Source organism: Serinus canaria, chromosome Z (assembly GCF_022539315.1).
Source record: "Serinus canaria isolate serCan28SL12 chromosome Z, serCan2020, whole genome shotgun sequence".
NCBI lineage: Eukaryota > Metazoa > Chordata > Aves > Passeriformes > Fringillidae > Serinus > Serinus canaria.
In genome coordinates this window covers 10,306,664-10,325,898 of record NC_066343.1, presented here as the reverse complement: position 1 = coordinate 10,325,898, position 19,235 = coordinate 10,306,664, and the positions used below count along the sequence as shown (strand labels likewise).

The 19,235-nt window shown below is 44.9% G+C and overlaps 1 protein-coding gene across 2 annotated transcripts; it reads right to left on the bottom strand.

Annotated features, from left to right (window-relative positions):
- Nucleotides 1–6,638: 6,638 nt before the first annotated feature.
- Nucleotides 6,639–18,463, bottom strand: LOC103821444 (post-GPI attachment to proteins factor 4). 2 transcript variants are annotated; one of them, XM_050986909.1, is made up of 2 exons: nucleotides 18,130–18,463; nucleotides 6,639–10,088 (listed from the first exon to the last, which is right to left on the bottom strand). In XM_050986909.1, the coding sequence occupies exon 2, from the start codon at nucleotides 9,975–9,977 to the stop codon at nucleotides 8,790–8,792; it is 1,188 nt and encodes a 395-aa protein (XP_050842866.1). In that variant the 5' UTR covers nucleotides 9,978–10,088; nucleotides 18,130–18,463; the 3' UTR covers nucleotides 6,639–8,789. The 2 variants fall into 2 exon arrangements, with proteins under 2 accessions (XP_050842866.1, XP_050842867.1); XM_050986910.1 differs by lacking the exon at nucleotides 18,130–18,463 and adding an exon at nucleotides 17,759–18,115.
- Nucleotides 18,464–19,235: the final 772 nt, after the last annotated feature.

Sequence of the window (19,235 nt, the reverse complement as noted above, 5' to 3'; positions counted from 1 at the left end):
CCCTCCCCCTCCACTCCTTTGTTGTCCCTCCTCCCCTGCAAGCTGTTGGGGGACGTGTCACTGCTCAAGGCTGGTCACTGGCTATCAGACCACCACCACACACCTCCAATGGGACCTGGCCATGCTCCTGCTGTTCCTCCCCTTTCCCCTCCCCGGTATATACATGGCCATTCATGCAGTAAAACTGAGATGTTTTCCAGTTATTTCAAATTATTCCTCCTCTTTCTAAAACAGACCAAAAAGAACTACAAGAGAAACCATGGAAATTGCTTACAGTATCTTGGGCACAGCTTTATCATTTAGGGTTAGATCTTCTGAAACCTTATACTTAGGAAACTGCAGGAAGAAAGAACAGAAAACAAAATGCAGAAACAATGCAACAGATCCTTAACTGGCATGAGCTGGTATCATTTCAGTGGCTTCCTAAGTGATACATTGCTTTTCCTCACTGGAAAGTCCTGCATGGAACCATATGTTCCATGTTGGTATATGGAAAGGCAAAATGTGATGCTACAGTATCAGGTTTAATGATAAAGTTTAATGCAAGTTCTGATTTTCTGAAACACAGTGTACCTGTGAAATTACTGGTTGTCAGACCACATATGCCCACATTGAGGTGCACAGCTGCAAGCCAGATTTTCCCCCCAAATCCCACTGAACTGCCCACCCATATTTCAGTGATGAGAAAACTTCTCTGTTGCTTAGCAGAATTTTTCAGTGAAAAATACTGATGCTGAATAAATAGTGTATCAGCATTGCAGTTTATATGAACCCACACTACTATCATTCACCAACTCTAGGCCTATAGGTTTGATTATTTGTTTTAATTTCTTTCTCCCCATCCTGCAGGCCAGTACTCCTGGAGGGAAGTATAGCACAGGGACTGCTGGACAAGCATCATACCCTCAGAAACATGACCCTCTGCAGCCTTGGATATTGGCACGTTTTTACCAGAGAGACCCAATGTTTGCCTGGAGAATGACGTCATTTTTCCATTTGTTTGGCAGCTGCAGTGACACTTTGGCCTTTACAAGGACAGGTGAGACTCTGATTTCTCTCTCCACAATGCTGTCCTCCTCCTTGAGCCTCTCTTGTGCAGCTGCATGCCAAGGTCAGTGTTTGTAGGAAAACTTAGGAGTCTGCCAGGCTGCCGGTCAGCAGAGAAACCTCTGAAGGAGCTGACAGTGCAATCCAGTCAAAGGCCTTGTACTTCTGTTCCTCTCTTTTCCTTCATGCTGCCCTTCCTGATCTGTGGGTTTTTTTCTGAAGGAAGCTGTGGCACATGACCTGGACATAAAGCCTTCCCTGCTTTACAGTGTTTGCTTTACATTCCATTTCTCCCATCCTAGCAGAGAGACAAACCCCATGGTGTATTAAAGTTTCTCCACCACAACAGAAGCATCTAATATAGATTAAAAATATTTTTAATTAAATATCTTGTCTAAGATTCTTTTGAGACCCAGAAGGTGTCATAATGGTGGTCTTCTTCCTCAAAGTCAGAGTTTGAGTCCTGTTGTTCGTGCTTTGGCTAGAAGCTGATATAGGAAGAAAGTTCTCAGAAGTGTTTTATTCTCAGTGTCATCTGTGATATGGCCTCAAAGGCTATTAGAGAAAATCTGTGGGAGTCTTCTTGAAAAAAAGCAGTGTCAGACATTTAGATACACTTAAAGTAATCCCCTGCAGCCCACCTTGCATCCTTAACTCTTCAGAAGTATAGAAATGTATTTCCAGATGGATAATTGCTGGTGTGTGCCTTTCCAGGCCTTCTAACCCTTCAATCCAGCACTCCAAGGACAGGATTATGGGTCCTCACAGAGATTTTGAGGACACAGGGCAAAAAAGGTGAATATACAAGACACCTAATTTTTTCACTTAATTTAGGAATGGAAGCCTTTTCAGATCAGAAAATGGAGTGAAGAATCATAGTAGATGATGTCACTCTAAGGTGATAGCTTGCAGACCCATCACACTGACCATACTGGGCAGAAATAACAGTGATATTAAAATTGCACTGGAAATGAGTAGATACTTCCATTACACGTAATCATACTTTGGGAATAATTGTGCTTCTTAAAAATGAGGTTATAGTGTGGTTTCTTAAATAAGAGGGAAAAGCTTGCATCATAAGTGGTATGCAATGTACTTGCATTTACCAAACAACTAACCTGGCCCATAAGAAGTACGAAATCACTGCCTGCACTAACTATTCTATGCCAAAATTGGTGTATTATCCAAGCTGTAATTCTGTCTCATGGAGTAGTGTTTGATCTCAGACCTGGCAACTCTCACACCTTTCCAGTGGCCGGGAAGGCAGGGCTCTCAGTGGGAGTTCAGTTTCAGAGGCAGAACCATCTCTCCTCTGCAACCCTGGGGTTCCTCATCACCCTCAGCCTCTGGCATGGGAAGGAGGACATAGGACAAAGATCCCAGTCAAGGATAAGGATAGGGTGAACAAGTAGGGAGGTCAGTAGCACTAAAGAACAACTACTCTCAGTTTTTTGTATTTTTAAAAATGGTTATGCAGAACATTGCAATGATTGCTGATACACTTTTTTAGTGAAGAGTATGATAATAATGATTTATTAGAGAAATTATTACTAGCTGGTTTTGAGTTTTGAATGTCTGAGAATTGATTACTTAAATACATATCTATCTAAATACAGGGGGCAGTTCTGCACATATCATGAAAGAGTTGATATAAACAGTCTTGCAATATAAAAAATTTTATAGCTGTGTTTGAAACATCACTGTAAACAATATACATAACTAGTAACAGAGCCTAAATGTTCATTGTTGTGCCTTTTATAGCATAGAAACAGAAAGCAGTAGTTAGCTATAAAAGAAATTGCTTAGGGTAAAACACAAGAAATGTCTTAAAACATAAGTGAATTTTCTATTTGAATGTCTTGGAGACTTTGCTGGTGCCAATCTTCTCAACTGGAATTCCCATATAGAAGTTGATAGAAGTATGCATTTAAAAATATTAAGGACCATTGAAAACTGTATTCACATGTGGCATGGGTTATTACTGAGGCCTTAATTTGTGGGTTTACTTTTTGGAATTTGACAATTTAATTGCTGTCCTTGTTATATCCAGCCTTGCTGTTAAAGGATCTAACAGTTGTGCACTTAAGTTTTAGGTGAAGTTTTGCTGGATAAAATATAATAAAATCAATAGAAAGCCTGTTTTAAAGACAGATTAAATATTGTAATTACTTATGATTTTCCAGATTATTATTTTTATTGTCTGTTTCTAGCAGTGTAATTCTGATAATGTTTTGCATTTAACTACTCAAATGACCTAGCATCTTAAATAAAAAGATAAGTTAATGGGAGAGAGAAAAATTGTAGTACACCTCAGAAAGAATGAAGAAAAACAAAGAATTAAGCAACTTCACAGATTATATGGTCAACAAAAGAAAAACTAAATATACAGCTTCTCTCTGTGCTTAAGTAAATTAAATAGTACTTTTGGATGTGGTCAAACTTGTAAAATGGATTGAAATGGAATGGAAAAAAACACTGGGAGCTGGAAAGATGTCCAAGAATAATATGCATCCACATGAAAAACAACTGGCTCTGTTGCCCTGTGAGGCTGCTGCCTGCGTGATGGGGTTAAAGTCTAATCTAAGCAGGCTCAAGCAGAGTGGAGTCTGCCTCCTACCCACCTCTCCACACTGTGCTGGATGTTTCCTGTTTTCTGTACTCTGCAGTCTTGCTTAACCATCTCAAAGTCCAGCTTGTTCATCCCTATCTAATCAGAGGTATTGTTTATTAAGTGGTTTGTTTTCCCCAGTCACCTACAGCCCTCACCCCCATATGAAGAGCCTGGCTGTTTAACCCCACTGGAAGAAATGCCCCTGTATTTTTGGCTCCACAGCAGAGTCTGCACACAAGTACATCAGGTGGGCTGGGGAGTGTTGGGCAGACTCAAACCACCAAGGAGATTGCACAAGGAAGGGTTTACTTTGTTCTGCATTCTGTGCAACTTTAAGCTGGTCTGCAGCAAGCATCATGACCTAGAATGAAAAGCAAGCAAGCACGCAACACTGAAGTTATCAAAACACGTATCTTTGCACTAATTTAAATAGTGGGTATAGCAAACAAGGATACAACTTTAAACTGAGCTGCCTGCAGCAACCTTCCTGGGCTGTGAGAAACAGCTGTAACAGGACATCAAGGTAAATGCTGTAATGACACTGGTCTCTGTGCCTTTCTGTTGACATTTTGGTTTTAAATAAAGCAAGAAGGCAAACACCTGGGCTCTAAAAAGAGAGACATTTAACTGTTTATTACCTGTTTATCTGAGCAGCACCTGGTACCCCAAAAAAGCAAAATTAGGTGCTGCATGTTAATATTTGCATTGTTTGCAAAATACAAACCACAGTAGATGTCTGAACTGGACCAGCTTGCTGAAAGCGCCATTTGTAAATGTGGCTTCTGTCCAGGAACACGGGACACCAAGGCAGAAATTCAAAGAGAAAGTAGGCACAGCTGTCTAGAGGCTTAGGAACAGAACAAAAGTATGTAACTCTTCATCAGCATTTAAAAATCACTGTCATTCCTAGCTTCCTAGCCACCAACATGGCATTTCTAGCTTCATGAAGAACAAAGCCATGGAAAGGGACACTGATGTTGCTGACCCCTTAGCCTGTAGGTACGTGTATAAACAGGCTGATGGGGTAGATTCTCCCAAAGCTGTCAAGACAGATAATCAGTGGAAATGAAGTTACTCCAGAATGGAGACATGCAGTAAAGAAGCACAGACCATGGAGTACCTAATTCTCCATGCATTTTTGGCAGGATTGTGTTTTACTGAAGATTATTCACAGCCACATGTTGGGCCCTGCCATCTGCTGAATTCGGGTACGATGTCTGTAAAGCTGGTGTGAAAATACACCAAATGAAACTCTGACTTTGGGAGAGAAACTGCCAATGCCTTTGTAACTACAACTGTCTCTCTCAGAAAATTACCTTTTTTATTTTTTGAAATATGTACCCTCTCTATACCAAAGTAAGCCAAGGTTAAATTCCAGCACTCAGAGCCTGATTTTACCTAAGGTTCCTTGTTAAAATGCCTCGATTTTGATTGGAGAAGGGCCTGAGAAACCTGGTCTAGTAAGACCAGCTTTGAGTGGAGTTGGATCAAAATTATAACGTCTGTGCCAATGCATGAACATCAGAGTATCTTTGTTTGTAAAATATGGTAAGGAAAGATGTATCTGCCAATCAGGAAAACAAACAGTGGGACACAGAAAGAAGAGACTATTAATAGGGTCTTTATAGAAACGTTGTTTATTTTGTGGAAAGTTTGCTTGTAAATAAATTTAGTTTAAAAAAATCCAAAAAACAAAAACTGACAAAAAACCCCATCAAAACCAAAAAGAAAAAACAAAAAAGAGAAAAACCAACCCCAAAAAACCCACCCCATCAAACAATTCAGCCTGTATCCAGACAACTTGCTGCTGAAATACTCAATTGGGTGATTCACAGCTCCTCACCACAGGAAGGAAGGCTTTTCTCTCTTCAAATGCAGTGCCCTCTCAGTAAGACATTGATGCCTACTGGAGTTAGAAAATCTTCTTGGGCTTCTAATCTAGTAGAGACCTGTTAGTTTACGTCCTGTGTTCTGCCTTCATCATGCTTATGTTGGACACGCTTTGGAAACAAATGTAGTTTTTGTTTAAGTTAATAACTCCCCCTGAACTGTCCTGGACAATAAAGCCTCGGGTCCTGCTAATGGCCCATTAAGAAAGACTCCTCTTGTGCAAGCAGCAGCTGCTGCATTAAAGAAGTCTCCAAACTATTGGGAACTAACCAACTCCCAAGCAAATCCATGCTGTTTGTTTCAAAAGTAGTCACTAAGCTTGTTTTAAAGTGAAAGAAACCAAGCTCTTAAGGGCACATTTCAGGGAACTAATACTATCCTTAGAACTTCTGTAGTCTGATATGGGGCAGCTCAGCTCCACTACCCTCAGGGAAAAGAGAGGGAAAAGGCTTTTGGGTGTTTGATTACTGCATTTTTAGCCTGACCTGCAGAAGAAAATCCAACAGGAATTAAGAATTCCCAGTAGCCTCCCATTCTCTGTTCTGAGGGTGACATGCACTTCCCTCACTTCTAATTTCTAGTAAAACATGCAGCACAGAAAAGAGAAACAAGACTCAATCTGCTTCTGGGAGATTGGAAGGCAGCCACAGGAACTCTTTCCTGGGATGCCCCATTGCCAGGGTGGGCACTGTGCAAGTACCTGAGTAACTCAGAACAGCTTCCTGAGGCTCAGCAAAGCAGCACCTCTGTTGTGAAGGTGAGTTGTGCACTTTAGGAAATTGTCCCAGAAGGACATAAAGAATTTCTTAATCTGCTTCTTGCACAAATGAGTTTGTTCTTAGCTGGTTTATCTGAAACTCTCACACTGGCAAGTCCAAGCCCTGGGCCCTCTGCACATTGCTTGGTCTCGCAGTCAAATTCTGTCACCTCTTATGCCGTGAAAATTGTCTTCTGGTTTAGAAGGGATGCCTCAAATTCATGTTCTTAATTTCCAGCTACAGTGAAATTATTGACCTCTCCTGGACTTTTGAAATGTCAAATTAAGTACTACTGCACAAACAGGAAAATAACTTTGAGACAAATGGATAAATCATTTCCTCACAACAAAACATTTATTAACTGGACACAACTTCTTTCTTGCTTGCTTTCTTGCTTGTTTGCTTGCTTGCTTGCTTTCCCCTCTTCCTTTTTCCATTTTCTCTCATTTCTTGCTGTGAGATTTTCTTTGCAAGAATGAATAAGAATGGAAAGAACAGAGCACTGTCCTGGATTTGTACAGTACAAGGATATAAAAGAGAGAAGAGCACGCACTGAAACATTCACAGCTGAAGATACAGAAACCAGTTGTACGTGCAGGCACTTGGTGGAATAAATACACAGTGACACTCAAACCCCGACACCCAAACTCCAGTGCAGTGAAGCCAGAGGAGAGATTTGCCCACCTGCCACGGTGTGACTACCCTGGCATCTCCAGGGCTTCCAGTGGCTGGGAACAAAATGTGGTTTTGACTGTGCCATTTTCCTGGTGTCCTCTGACAGGGGGCCTAAAGGCCTTTGGGATGGAATGGAACCCACAAGAAGTTTTTACTCTAATTTCCAAAGATGTTTTGAAGGTATACAGCTGATTACTGGAGAGCAAAGCACTGCTCTGATGCTGTTTCTCAGCTAACCTGCACTGTGCCTTTGTCCGTGGAACTGATACCCACTGTGCTGACAGAGGGAGTGTTGCCATTTTCTTTGGTTTCATCACTCAAGAGCTTTAGGTATTTCTCCCCTACAATCAGACTTGTTAAGAGCTTAAGGCATAAATCCCCTGGAAGAGAGCTGGGACAAGAAAATTAAAAGCAGAGCCCATTTGTTACCAAAAAGAAAGAACCAAACAACCCCCACTGATTAAACGCAACAAAAAAGATTTTCTTGGTTGGTTCCAAAGCAAGGAATATTTTAAAATAGTTCAACTAAATGCCACCTTGAAATGAATTTGATTCAAAGCTAACTAAAGCCAAAGTAGGCTTTTCATCAGATATGCCAAATTTTTGCCTGTTTTCATTCAGTATGAGATCTCTTGTCACCTGTAAGGTTTTCTATTTAACTCTGCCCACAGCCCTGGTGCAAAGTACTTCTCCCAGATGCCTAACAACCAGGAGACGTGGTCATTGTTAGTTGCCCCTTGATGTGCTGTGCTATTATTGATTGTTCTTGTGAACAGCTGTCTTTGCTTCCCACAGGTATTTTGCTTTCTGCCAGGAGCAGTGAAGGAACCCCTCCAGCTGAGCTGTGAATTACAGCTCCAGAATGAACAAGGATCCTACACAACAACAACACCTGATATAATCTCTTCTTTGCCTCTGTGCTGAGGAAAAGTCAAAGTAAATTCATGTTGAATGTCTAAGTTCATTCAGTGGCTGACAAGACCTCTTTTAATGGATTCAGTACGAGTGATGATCCCAACCAACACAGTAATCATTGTGTACAATGTGTGTCGTGTATCAATGAAAATGTGCCTTTGGGGCCCATCTGTGTGACACCAGTGGCTGTGTGACACCAGTGGCTGTGGTTCTGTTTTCCTATCCCTATTTACAGAGGTGACCTTTAATGAAGCAGCAGAGGTTTTGTTTTTAAGAGCCTCTGGTTGAAGCAAAAGAAGTGGGAATGGTGGAGGTGCAGATAGGGAGACAGTAACTAAAGAGATTTCAAAACTTTGAAGTATCTAGGCAGAATTTCTGGGAAAGTTCCTGCAAATCACTTCTGCTTTTGAAAGGTCTGCTCAAAACCACAGCTTTGGAACAGAGACAGGTCAGAGATGAGACCTTAGTAAGGACGGGGAAATAAGGCCTTCCCCTCCTCGTTAGCTTAAATTTGAAACATTCACTTTCTCCAACATTTCTGCTGTCCTAATGTGAGGATTTTTGTAACTACTGTCCAGGAAGAGTAGGCAGGAAAGCCGTGCATGTTGGTGTGAGAGCTTTTCTTTGGGAATGGCTAAGGAGAGTGAGTTGGAATCCTCCACTTCCCTCCCAGGTGGTGCATGGTGATTAGTTCCAAGTTCGTATTAAATAGGGTCTCCATGAACAAAAGCTGATTTTTTTAAGAAAACTTGTACTTTTAGAGAGAGTTATTCTTTGCCCACGTGGAGACATGAGATGCCCAGTGCAAGCAGCACAGAATCCGAGTTTACACACTGTCCCTCTGCCCCACGGTGAGTGCACTGGGTGTTTGTGTGCGGCAAGGCAGGAGCAGCTCACAGCAGTTTTGGGTCACCGTTCAGTCGGAGGCTGGAGTACATCCCCACGTGCCGAACCAGGTTGGGCTCCACCACGAAGGCGTTCTCGCCCTTGTCCCGCAGCAGCGAGTAGAGGGCAGTGTCCTTGGCGAAGCCCCGGCGGCAGCGCAGCCCCCGCAGGTATCCCGAGGCCCGGCGGGCAGAGGCAGAGGGGAAGAGCATGGCAGGCGTGCAGCACTCGCTGGCCGGCGCCACGTTGTAGAGCGCGGGGTGCAGGCGGCGCAGCTCCAGCCCGTAGTGCCGCCCCACCAGCTCCGACAGCGCCATGCTGTACAGGGCGAAGAACGCCACCAGGCACCAGCCGGGGCCCACCCGCCCCACGGCCCAGCAGTAGGCGCAGCTCAGCACTGGCCCCAGGAACATGCCCAGGCCCAGCCACTCCAGTATCCTCATGGGCTCGGGGTTAAAGTAGCGCTGGAGCCTCTCAGGATGGTACAGCTTGAAGTAGAGAGCGTCTCTGAGGTAGGGCTTGGAGAATCGGGACGAGAAGAGGTGCTGCAAGACAGAAAATATCTCCTCCTCTGGCACGGCGTCATCTTCCACGAGGAGGATGTACTCTGGGCTGTACACTAACAGTGACTGCTCCAGGCAGAAAACATAGTCCTGCTTCTCCTTCTCGAACTGGTTCAGGCTGGGGTCAGGATTCTCTCCAGTTCTGTCACGACTGACCGTAGGAAAGAGGCTGCTCAGCAGCCTAACATCTTGATGGCTGCTGGGGTCCGACTCCACATTACAGAGGAGCATGCGGTAGCTCTGGCAATGCGCCCCACATTTCTGGAGGAGGCGGTGGAAGTGGGAGGCCACTTGCAAGACGTAGTGGAAATCATTCTGCCTCTGCACAGTGATAATGGTGATCAGCAGCAAGGGCTGGAAGGCGTCACTGCCGGAGGCCTCAGAGGCATTTGGCATCTGCATCTTCTCAAAGTAATGGAGGGCATCCTGGCCCTCCTGCTGGTTCTGCTCCAGGAACTCCCGGCTCATGGGGTTCAGGTGCCAGCGCCGCAGGTAGAAGTAAGAGTGCAGGAGCCGGTGGCAGATCAAAGGGGCCAGCACACCAAAAGTCACCACAGTCAGAGTGAGGAGATGGATGAAAGGGCTGGACCATCGGCACCACTTCCCACAGAGCTGCCAGGCTCGGTGGAACATAACTGCTGCAGAAAGAGGGCACTCCTGCACTGCTCATGCCCTCAGTCCTTCACTTCCAAAGCATTCTTCTCCCTGGACTGCAGGATACCACTGGGACCACTGCTGCCAAACCTGTACAGGTTGTCCAAGCCCAGAAAGCAAGAAAAAAGGATGGTTAGTGAAATAGGAACTGACAGAGAAAATAGAAAGCAGGGGACTAGTCTCTGAGTAAGCTAAAATACAAGGCCCCTGTGGAATCCCTTATGGTGGAGATATCACAGAATAGTCCTGGGACATTGAGGACAGATGAGCCAAACTTAATTTCCAGCAAAAGACCCCTAAGGCTTTTTAGCACATAGGAACTCTGATCTAACCAATCTCTAAAGGACTTAGTGTGTTTGTTACTGTGATTCAAACATGTAATAACAGGCAAGGTGGATCCAGAATGTGTGGAAATCCCTTTCTGTTAAAGGTTAGGTACCCCTCTCTGGTGACTGTGACATAATAATGTTTAGATCACAGCCACAAAGCAAAACCAGAATTCTTGTATCTTATGCTAGCACATATTGGAGAGACAAACTTTTACCTCTTTGGAGGCACACATGCTTCCCTCCTGCTGCTCGCACACTTCCAAATGTGTTTTTTTTCACTCTCCTCCCCAGAATGTGAAGCCATATAACAAAAACACCAATTTACTTCACTAAGGGTCTGTGTATGCTAAGCGTAATGTGTGTGTCTGTTTCTCTCAGATGTCTCCTCCTCACTAGACCTGTGAAATATATGGGCACAGCAACATGAACATGCTGTAATTGAGCCACTGACTCCTTATTTAAAAGTACACAATTTAGAAGTATATATGCCTTTAATTTTAAACTGAAGTACTCACATAAATATGTAATATTTTTTGTATATATATTCACTTTAAGCAAATATCCACCTTCACCAAAGTCAGATTTTTCCATATCTGCTTCTCTGGCTGTCCTGAAGAGCTCACAGCCTGGCTGACAAAAGCTTACCCAAAATCAAGGCAGTTAAATTGTTCAGAGTTCTCTTTAGTCAGTAGTCTCACTTTTAATCTGTTGTTTCATTCTCCCTTTCATTTCCTATTCCTTCTCCCTAAGAACCGAAGTACTCATGTTCCCTTCACTGAGATGACTGAATGTACACTGGGTGTTCAGTGCAGAGCTTCTCCAATTTTTACCCTTCTGCCTTCAGCAAGTTCTGATCATCAAAGGGTGGTTCCAAAATGGTATTCTTTGTCCTTTTCTGAACTGTCATTTGAAGGAGCATAAGCAAAGTTGGGTAGATGGAAAAAATCATGTTTTTTTCTCCTCTTTCTTAGAAAAATGGATCTCGTACAAGAAAAGACTTGGAGGACAGGGAGCAAGGTCTGGCTTTGGGGATACTTCAGAAGTGCTTTCTTAACAGAGGTCAGAGATTTGCTGGTTTTCACCATTAGGAGAACCTTTTCCTCTTGCCATATGAGAATCTGACAACCATCTATGAAAGGCCTTTTAACAATATTAATACAAGAGTTATTCCAAATATTTGTTAGAGAACAGGCAGTTCATGCTGTGAGATCTCAAACCAATCCTTAGGTAGATTGTGGAATCAGTGTTTGTGCACTCTTAGGGCTCAAGACAAAATTTAGAGTAATTAAATTGAGAACAAATTTACATACTGATGCATGAGAATCTGCAGCTTCTTCCCATATAGCTTTCTTTTTCTGTGTTGTTACACAATCCTGTTGCAAAAATGCTGCATAGAATTGCATCAGTGAACCTTGTAAAGGCCTTAAAGTTGATGGCTGCACTTCAGCTGCTAGATCCAAGTCCTGAGGATTCAGGATGTGAAGACCTGAGATCCATCAGATGCAAAGATCTGGCATTTAAATGAATTAATCCAGAATCCTGGGCCTTCCAGCTAACCTGTCACAAGCATTAAGAGAACACAAACATGCAGAATCATATTCTACAGCTCACACTGTCGAGCCTTCTCTTGATACAAGCATCACTGTCTCTGAGCAAGCCTCCATACTTGAAAGTGAGGACCACAGTGGGAAAAGGAGATGAAGGAAAATTAAAAGATAGTTTAGTTCTCAAGAAATAAATATTACTTTCCATCTTCCAGCTATGCTGAAGCTCTGAGCTACAAAACTTATGAGCGGGCAATGAGATCTTGAGATATATATTGAAGCACTTAGTAATAATTCTTTGAGCATTTCTTCATTAATAATTCTTGGAGCAACCTGATTTAGTGAGTGGAATCTGGCAGGAAGATTGGAACTAGCTGTTTTGTAAGTCCCTTCAACCCAAACCATCCTATGATTCTATGATGATAACATTCACCCAAGGAAGACCTCCTACCCTCACACCATCTTCTACTGAAGAGGGGAAAATGTTGTCTTGTCCTCCCTAGTGGCCAGCAGAGCTGGGGTGGCTGCAGCCTCATGAGATAAATCAAACAAGTTGTCACTTGACATCTTGCTCCTCTGCAACTCTTGAACTTGTTGTTCAAGGATCATGTCCCGGGTCCCTGCAGCTGCACTCACACTGAGTCCGAAGCCCAACAGTGCTGGCAAAGTTGTGTGGGGACTCCACCTGCTGGTGTCCCAGCTCCCGGCTCAAGGCAGGGTCGGTGAGGAGGTGCAGGTGAGCACCACCCCCTCTGGAGGTACCTCCTTTCCCAGCTTCCCCTGGAAAAGCACGAAGGACTGGAAGCCACCCATGCAGCCATCCAATCACTGTAGTAATTCCAAGCATTATGACTTAACCCTTACTTCACCAGTAACAGAATTCAAGATCTTAGAGCTCTTATTCTGGCTCTGCAACTCAGGGAGCCTCAAGAAAACAGTAATCACACAAAGACACTACTGCTACTCTTCACATCTTTCTCTTCTGCCTGGGGTGTTCATGGGCAGACACATTGTCTGCAGCTGCACATGGGACAGACACACTGTCTGTCACTCTGTCTGCTGAGGAAAAGGCTGTTTTCACTGGGCAGTGAAATAACCACAGAGGCTAATGATGGTCAGGAGTGTATTAAAGCAGGTCAAATACCTCAGTTAATGTGAAAAACAAGCTGAAAAATCTAGAAGAGAGGGAAGAAACTGACCTTCTTCACACCTTTTGTCTGTAACACTGGGAACCTGAGAGTTCAAAATATGGATTAATAAATTCCAACTTCTGCAGAGGTGAAGCTTGCTCTTATCTGTAGGATTTTAATCCATAGTTTCTGCTCAGGCTGTTTTCCAGCCATTAGGATGGTTCTGACTTCAGAGGAGACACTCTTTTCAGGAGCTCTTTGTACTGTCATTTTCTTTTTTTTTTTTTCTCTTTTTAGGAGGAAAAACATCTTGTTTTTCATGCAAGGGGCATTTCAGACAGAAAAAAAAAAAAAAAAAAAGAAGTCTGAGGAGAAAAGGAAGAATCAGATTTGGATTTTATAGTGGCTTTAAAACCCCCACTTTATTAAACCTGAATGATAACTACTTTGCAACCATATAAATAGTTGTAAAAATTGCAAACATACAATAGAAAACATGTGGAAGCCATATTTACATATGTTCTGTGCAGAACTGAGCCACTGCTTAAACACAACTAGAAGCTGTGGTGATATAAAGCTGTAGTTTGGCTTGTTTATTTTCTTGGATTCTCATGATGAAGATTCCTTCTAGAAACACCTAATTCCAAATCTATGTCATATCTTCATTAGTCCCCTAATTACTTGGCTGGATTGAATTGTTCAGCAAATTGTCTGCTCCAAACTCCTCTCCACAAAGAGATCTTCCTGGAACAAAGTTTCCTGTATGTTTCAAAGCTGCAAATTTTTAGGTTCCTGTATAGCTGATGTAAGAGAGACTATCTGCCTTCTCCTTCCTGCACCCTGAGACAAAGACACAACTATTCCTGTACAGTTACAATGTTAAATTACTCCTTTTGGCCTGTCTACACTTCTTCTCAGTGTCAGTGGGAAAAGCCATTCCTTTCCTAACATAAAAACAGCTGGATGAAGTCATTTGGTCAGAGCCATAGAGTCATCTCTCTATAAAGGGATGAAGGAGGAACAAAGGCAGGCTCTTGGAAAATGTCATTGAAATGTCAGGGGCTGTCACAGTCCCAACTGGGCCATAGCAGTGGTGGGAGTAATGGTAATGGTACTTTACACTTTTGATCCTATAGCAGCACCCAAGCTGAAACTTTTGTGTGAAAAGCTTTTCTACACCCCAGCATAACACCATGCAGAAGAGCTGTCAGCTCAGGACCACCTCCCCTGCTGATGAACCCTCTCTGGCAGAGACAAGGCCTTTGTGGTGCTGTGACAAACATCCTGCTCAAATCTGAGGAAGCCAATGGAAGTTTCCAAGGAGCCATAGAGATCTCCTGTAAATATGGACATGCTGAGAGGGACTGTACAGATATCCTCCAATTCCAGAACCTGAGGTCCCTGCCATGAGCTGATCCCTATTACTGGGCCAGATGGCCAGCTTTTCCCATCTGCACTTCCTCTTGTTTTCTGACAGCTTTTAGTAGGTCAGGTGCCAGATAATATTCCTGCAGTGTGTCAGGCCCCCCTTGACAACAGCAGAAACCAAACACCCACTGATCCAATTGTTGCACTTCCAGGCCAAACTGGGAGTTGGGCTCCCTAGAAAATACAAACCATCCCATCAAGACCTGCTAAAAAACATTCAGAGGAACCTTAATGGTAAGAGACCAGTAGTTGTTATTTGATTGCATTTTACTGGCAGGTACCAAATATATCTCTCACCTCCTCAGGCACCCCTGAAGCAATTGTTCTTTTGTTGTTCGTAGATGATGAGTGACATCTGTCATGTTATCATCAAATAAGCCAGGCAAAGATCAGGGCTGCTGCACTTAAGCTCTCAGCTCCCTTAGAACTTTTGTTTCTTATGGTCTGTGTACTAAAGGTGTTACACTGTCACAGTTAGATTAATGGCAGCTTGAAGTGTAAGAGAAGTGGCTAGAGAGGGGCAGAGGACTTGGCCCTTTGCAAAAATTATGTGGTGCCTGAGATAGAAATTGAAGGCACTGCTGTCTGGTTTGATCTTCCATTCCTCAGGGCGTGTCAGTGAATGTACAGACCTCTTCTGTCAAAGGAGATGGAATTTAAAATGCACAAATAGGCAGGGTGTAACCGTGACCAATTAGGTAACACTGGAAACTGCAGAGTTAAAACCTGAATGTAAATTTCATCATAGGCTGGCTTGCTAATCTCATCAGACTGTAGTTAACTTTTACAGGTTGTTCATAAATCCCTAGAAATCCATGAATCACAGTTTCAAAGCTACTGCACTAAGAAATGAGTGACATAGCTGTGGCAGGTGAATGACACTTTGCCCATTTTGTTTGAACTAAAACAGTACGACTATGCCACCAGTGAAAGAGGCTGTGAACTCAATATATATTCATTAGAGATCTTTCCCCAACTTCTGTCTTGTTTCTCATGTATATTGATCACATAAACATGCACAGAGCCCATTTTACCTGGCTGCCTCCCTGCAGGGGAATCCCATGGGAAAGCAATGCTCCCTCTGCTTCTACCCAGCAGTCAGATCAGATGAGTGGGAGTGGAGAGCAGCCTGAGAAGAGGTCTGCAAGGTAACAGCTAAACACAGAGACTTAAGGCAATGACTTTGGAGAGCTGTCTGTGATTTTGGTAGGTGTGACAGAGGGTTGAGGTGCCCCAAAAGAACCAGGGCTTGTGATCACAAGAGTCTGTCTATAGAGGGACTCATCCACTTGGTTGTCCTGGTGCACTGGCCTGTAGCCAACCCCCGAAATAAAGTCACCTGTCCCTGTCCTTCCTTAATCCTGATTCATCATCTGTTGGACAGCTCCTCATCCATCCCTGTGCAGAGCTCCATTCACTCCAGCTGGTCACTGACATAGAGGGTGACCCCTCCTCATCTCCCCCACCTGCCCTTGCTAAAGATTCTATACCTTTCCATTCCACCACTGCAGTCTCAGGAGCCACCCCAGCACATTGCCATGATGCCAAGGAGCTGCCAGCCCTGCAGGTGTGCCCGTGACTCCAGCTCCCTGTATTTATTCCCCATGCCTTTGCACAGAGGCAGGTAACTTGGACTCTGATGAATGCAAAGTAGTGGCTGGAATTCCTTTGTGCTACCTGAATGCTCCTACTGACCTGTGATCCTTCCCCATGTTCTGGGCCTCTCTTGCTAGCCCTGGCTTTACACTGCAATGCCTGAAGTTCCCCTCCCACAGCAACTTTAAATTAGGGCCCTTACCAGCTTGGTGAGCCTGTCACTGAAATTCCCTCTCTGTGTCAGAAGGACCCCAGCAGTCCCAACACGTTTCTGCAAGTACATCCTATGTATGTTCATGACATTTATATATCCAGCTATAGCTTTAGGTGTAGAAGTAAATAGCAGAGTCTAACCATGATTTAAATCACTGTTGAAATCAGAAACTAAAACATGGTTCAATTACCATTTCATTACAGCTTAATTATAAATTATTGTTAAATCATTGTTAAGTTATAATTGAATTATTCCTTAATCACTATTTGCAATTTTTCATTAAATATCATTCGATCATCATCTAATCATTAAAAACACCTTTTTGTTATTCCCACAATGATGAATTCTCTTAAAAATTCACCTGTGCCAGTAGAGTTGTGGGTGTAGGAATGGAGGGAGAGAAAAGGAACAGAGGTGGTGATGGCTGCTAACACTGCAGATGTTGTACCTTTACTGTTGTTTATGACTGTGAAGAATAATGCACAGGAATATGGAAATAGAATATTTGTGAACAAAGGCCTTTGACGACAAACCTGTAAATTTCCGGTTGGGACAATGTACCAATCAAAATGCAAAACTATACAAGACAACAGCCAGAGTATTGTGAGTCAAACCTCTGTTTGAAAGAAAAATGTTTCATCTATTGATAAAAAGCATTTCTCTTTGAAGAGACTCTCTACTATTGTTAAACTACTGATTTCTCTGTATTCACTACTTGTGAATACAGAAGTAATATACAGGAATATACACCCTCTTCCTCCCCTCCCCCCACAAGGCAGGAGCCAGAGTGTTTATCCTGCACAGGAAGGCGTGGTGAATGGAATGCCCTGGTTCTGGGGGATCCTGGTGATCTGCTTGAGCCCCAAGGGGAGAAAATGAGGTAAATGCACAAGCTGAAAAATAATCTCTGGTACAATTAGTAATGCCTCTGTTGGACCAGAAAAGAAATCAGCAGATTTCACATGTGCAGGAGGGTGTTCCTCCTGGCTTTTGCGGTTGCAAATGCTTGCTGAACCTGATGTGCCCTAATGATTGTACATAAATTATTTTCTCAGTGACTGCAGGAGAGAAGCCAGCCCAGGAACCTGTAGTGTACATCAGCATCGATTCATATTTTGCTGCATCACAGCACAACTGCAGATTTCCTCAACAGCCTTTGACTCTAAATGTCAACGACTTCGGCCAGTGAGTTTCTCAGGTGCTCCTCGTTCCCTTCGGGAGAGCTGCCAGGTAGCACAAGGTGACCCGTAAAGCACCGGGATTAATGGCAGTTACCTCAGTGGAGATGGTCAAAGAGGAGAGGGCGTTAGATAAGAAAAGCTGATCCCACCTCCACTCTCTGCTCTCCTGCAGACACACACAGAGGGCATTTCAGTGTGCCCAGTCCTCAGCTCCTTGCCCGGATTTCAGACCAGATTCTGGCGACGCTTCTACCTCGGGCGAGGGCTCCTCCGGGTGGCACCAAGCTCTGGGCAGACGCTGGCTGGCTTTTCCCCGTTCCCTTGAGAGTTCCACTCACCTTCCCTAAGGGAGGGGCCGTTTCTTGGGGCGATGCCAGGCTCCGGCCACTTGTCCTCGCTCGTCACCATGTACAGGCATATCCCCGGAGCAAGCACAGAAACATCTCCTCGATCCCTGGAGGGTTTTCACCTCCCTGCTGGCACGGGTGCCGTAGCCACAGCAGCCAAGCCCAGCCCCGATGAGCAGTTGTGGCTGCTCATCAGCCATAACTTCGTGGCCCCCCCCTTTCCCCGCTCCCCAGCCTCGGTGCACCGCCCGCCCTCTTATCCCCCACAGGGGAAGGGGAAGGATCCCCCGGGACAGCGCGGTCCCAGCGGGCCATTCCCAGATCCGAGTGGGAGATTTCCCCGATCCGAGCGGGAGATTTACCCGATCCGCTGAGCAGCCCCGCACGTCCGCTCCCGCCTCCCTCCCTCCCGCAGCTCCGTTCCCGCCGGGATCCTGCTCTCGGCGTGTGGCTCACTTCTCTTCCGCGAATTTCTCTCCTCCCTCTCGGGCGCTGAGGGTGGGATTAAAGGCATCAAAGACCAAACATGTGACTCCGCCAGCACAGGGATGCTCAAGGAAGGAGGGGAAGGGGAGATGGCCGGAGGGGTCACCGCACACCGGGAGGGGACCGGCCCTGGAAGCAGGTCCGGGAGTAAATCCCGAGCCCCAGGAGGACGCCCGGGGCGGTGGCGGCTGCGCAGCCGGAGCTCCTCATTCCTGCTCTGCGGTTCCCGAACGCTCCCTCGGGAGCGGCGGGACAACCGCAGGGCAGCGCAGCTGCCCCGGCCCTCCCCAGCCAGGGTGTCACATCTGCCCGGTGTCACCACGGCCGCCTGTCACCTTCAGTATCACTTCTGGCGGGTGTCACTTCTGGCAGGTGTCACTTCTGGCAGGTGTCCCCTCTGCCCGATGTCACTTCTGCCTGGTGTCCCCGCCAGCTCCTGCGCCTCGGGGGCGCTGCCCTCCCCCGCTGGGACCTGCTGGATGCTCCGGACCCCTCGCCTCACTCCCGGGAGGGGAGAGGATCACCGGGGACCCGCAAACTCGAGCAGAAAAGTGTCGAGTCACCCGCAGGTTGTTTATATGCGCGCCACCCTGACAGGTAAAAAGCTTTCTCAGTCTGCAGTGAAGTCTTCACAGGTGTATTGGTTGAAGTGGGGAGGCCCAGCAGCTACACAAAGATTTATATCAGCCTGCTCAGGATTCAGACATTTTACCAAACTGCCCCAAAATTGCCTCTGACCAGTTCCCTCCCCCTCCCTCCCACCCCTCAGTGCTTTTCTCTGTGTTCCACTTCCCTGCTCTAATATACACACACACCCTTCAGCCCTGTGACCATAACACCTAATTAACAGTTACCTGAAAGATGCTTCAGGGAAAGTTTACTGTCTGTCATCGTAGGAACTCCTTGGGCTTGGGCTTGTGCCTGCAGCTCCAGAAAAATGCAAGTGCATGTATTTGGGCTAAACTGTTTTCAGGCTCAGACC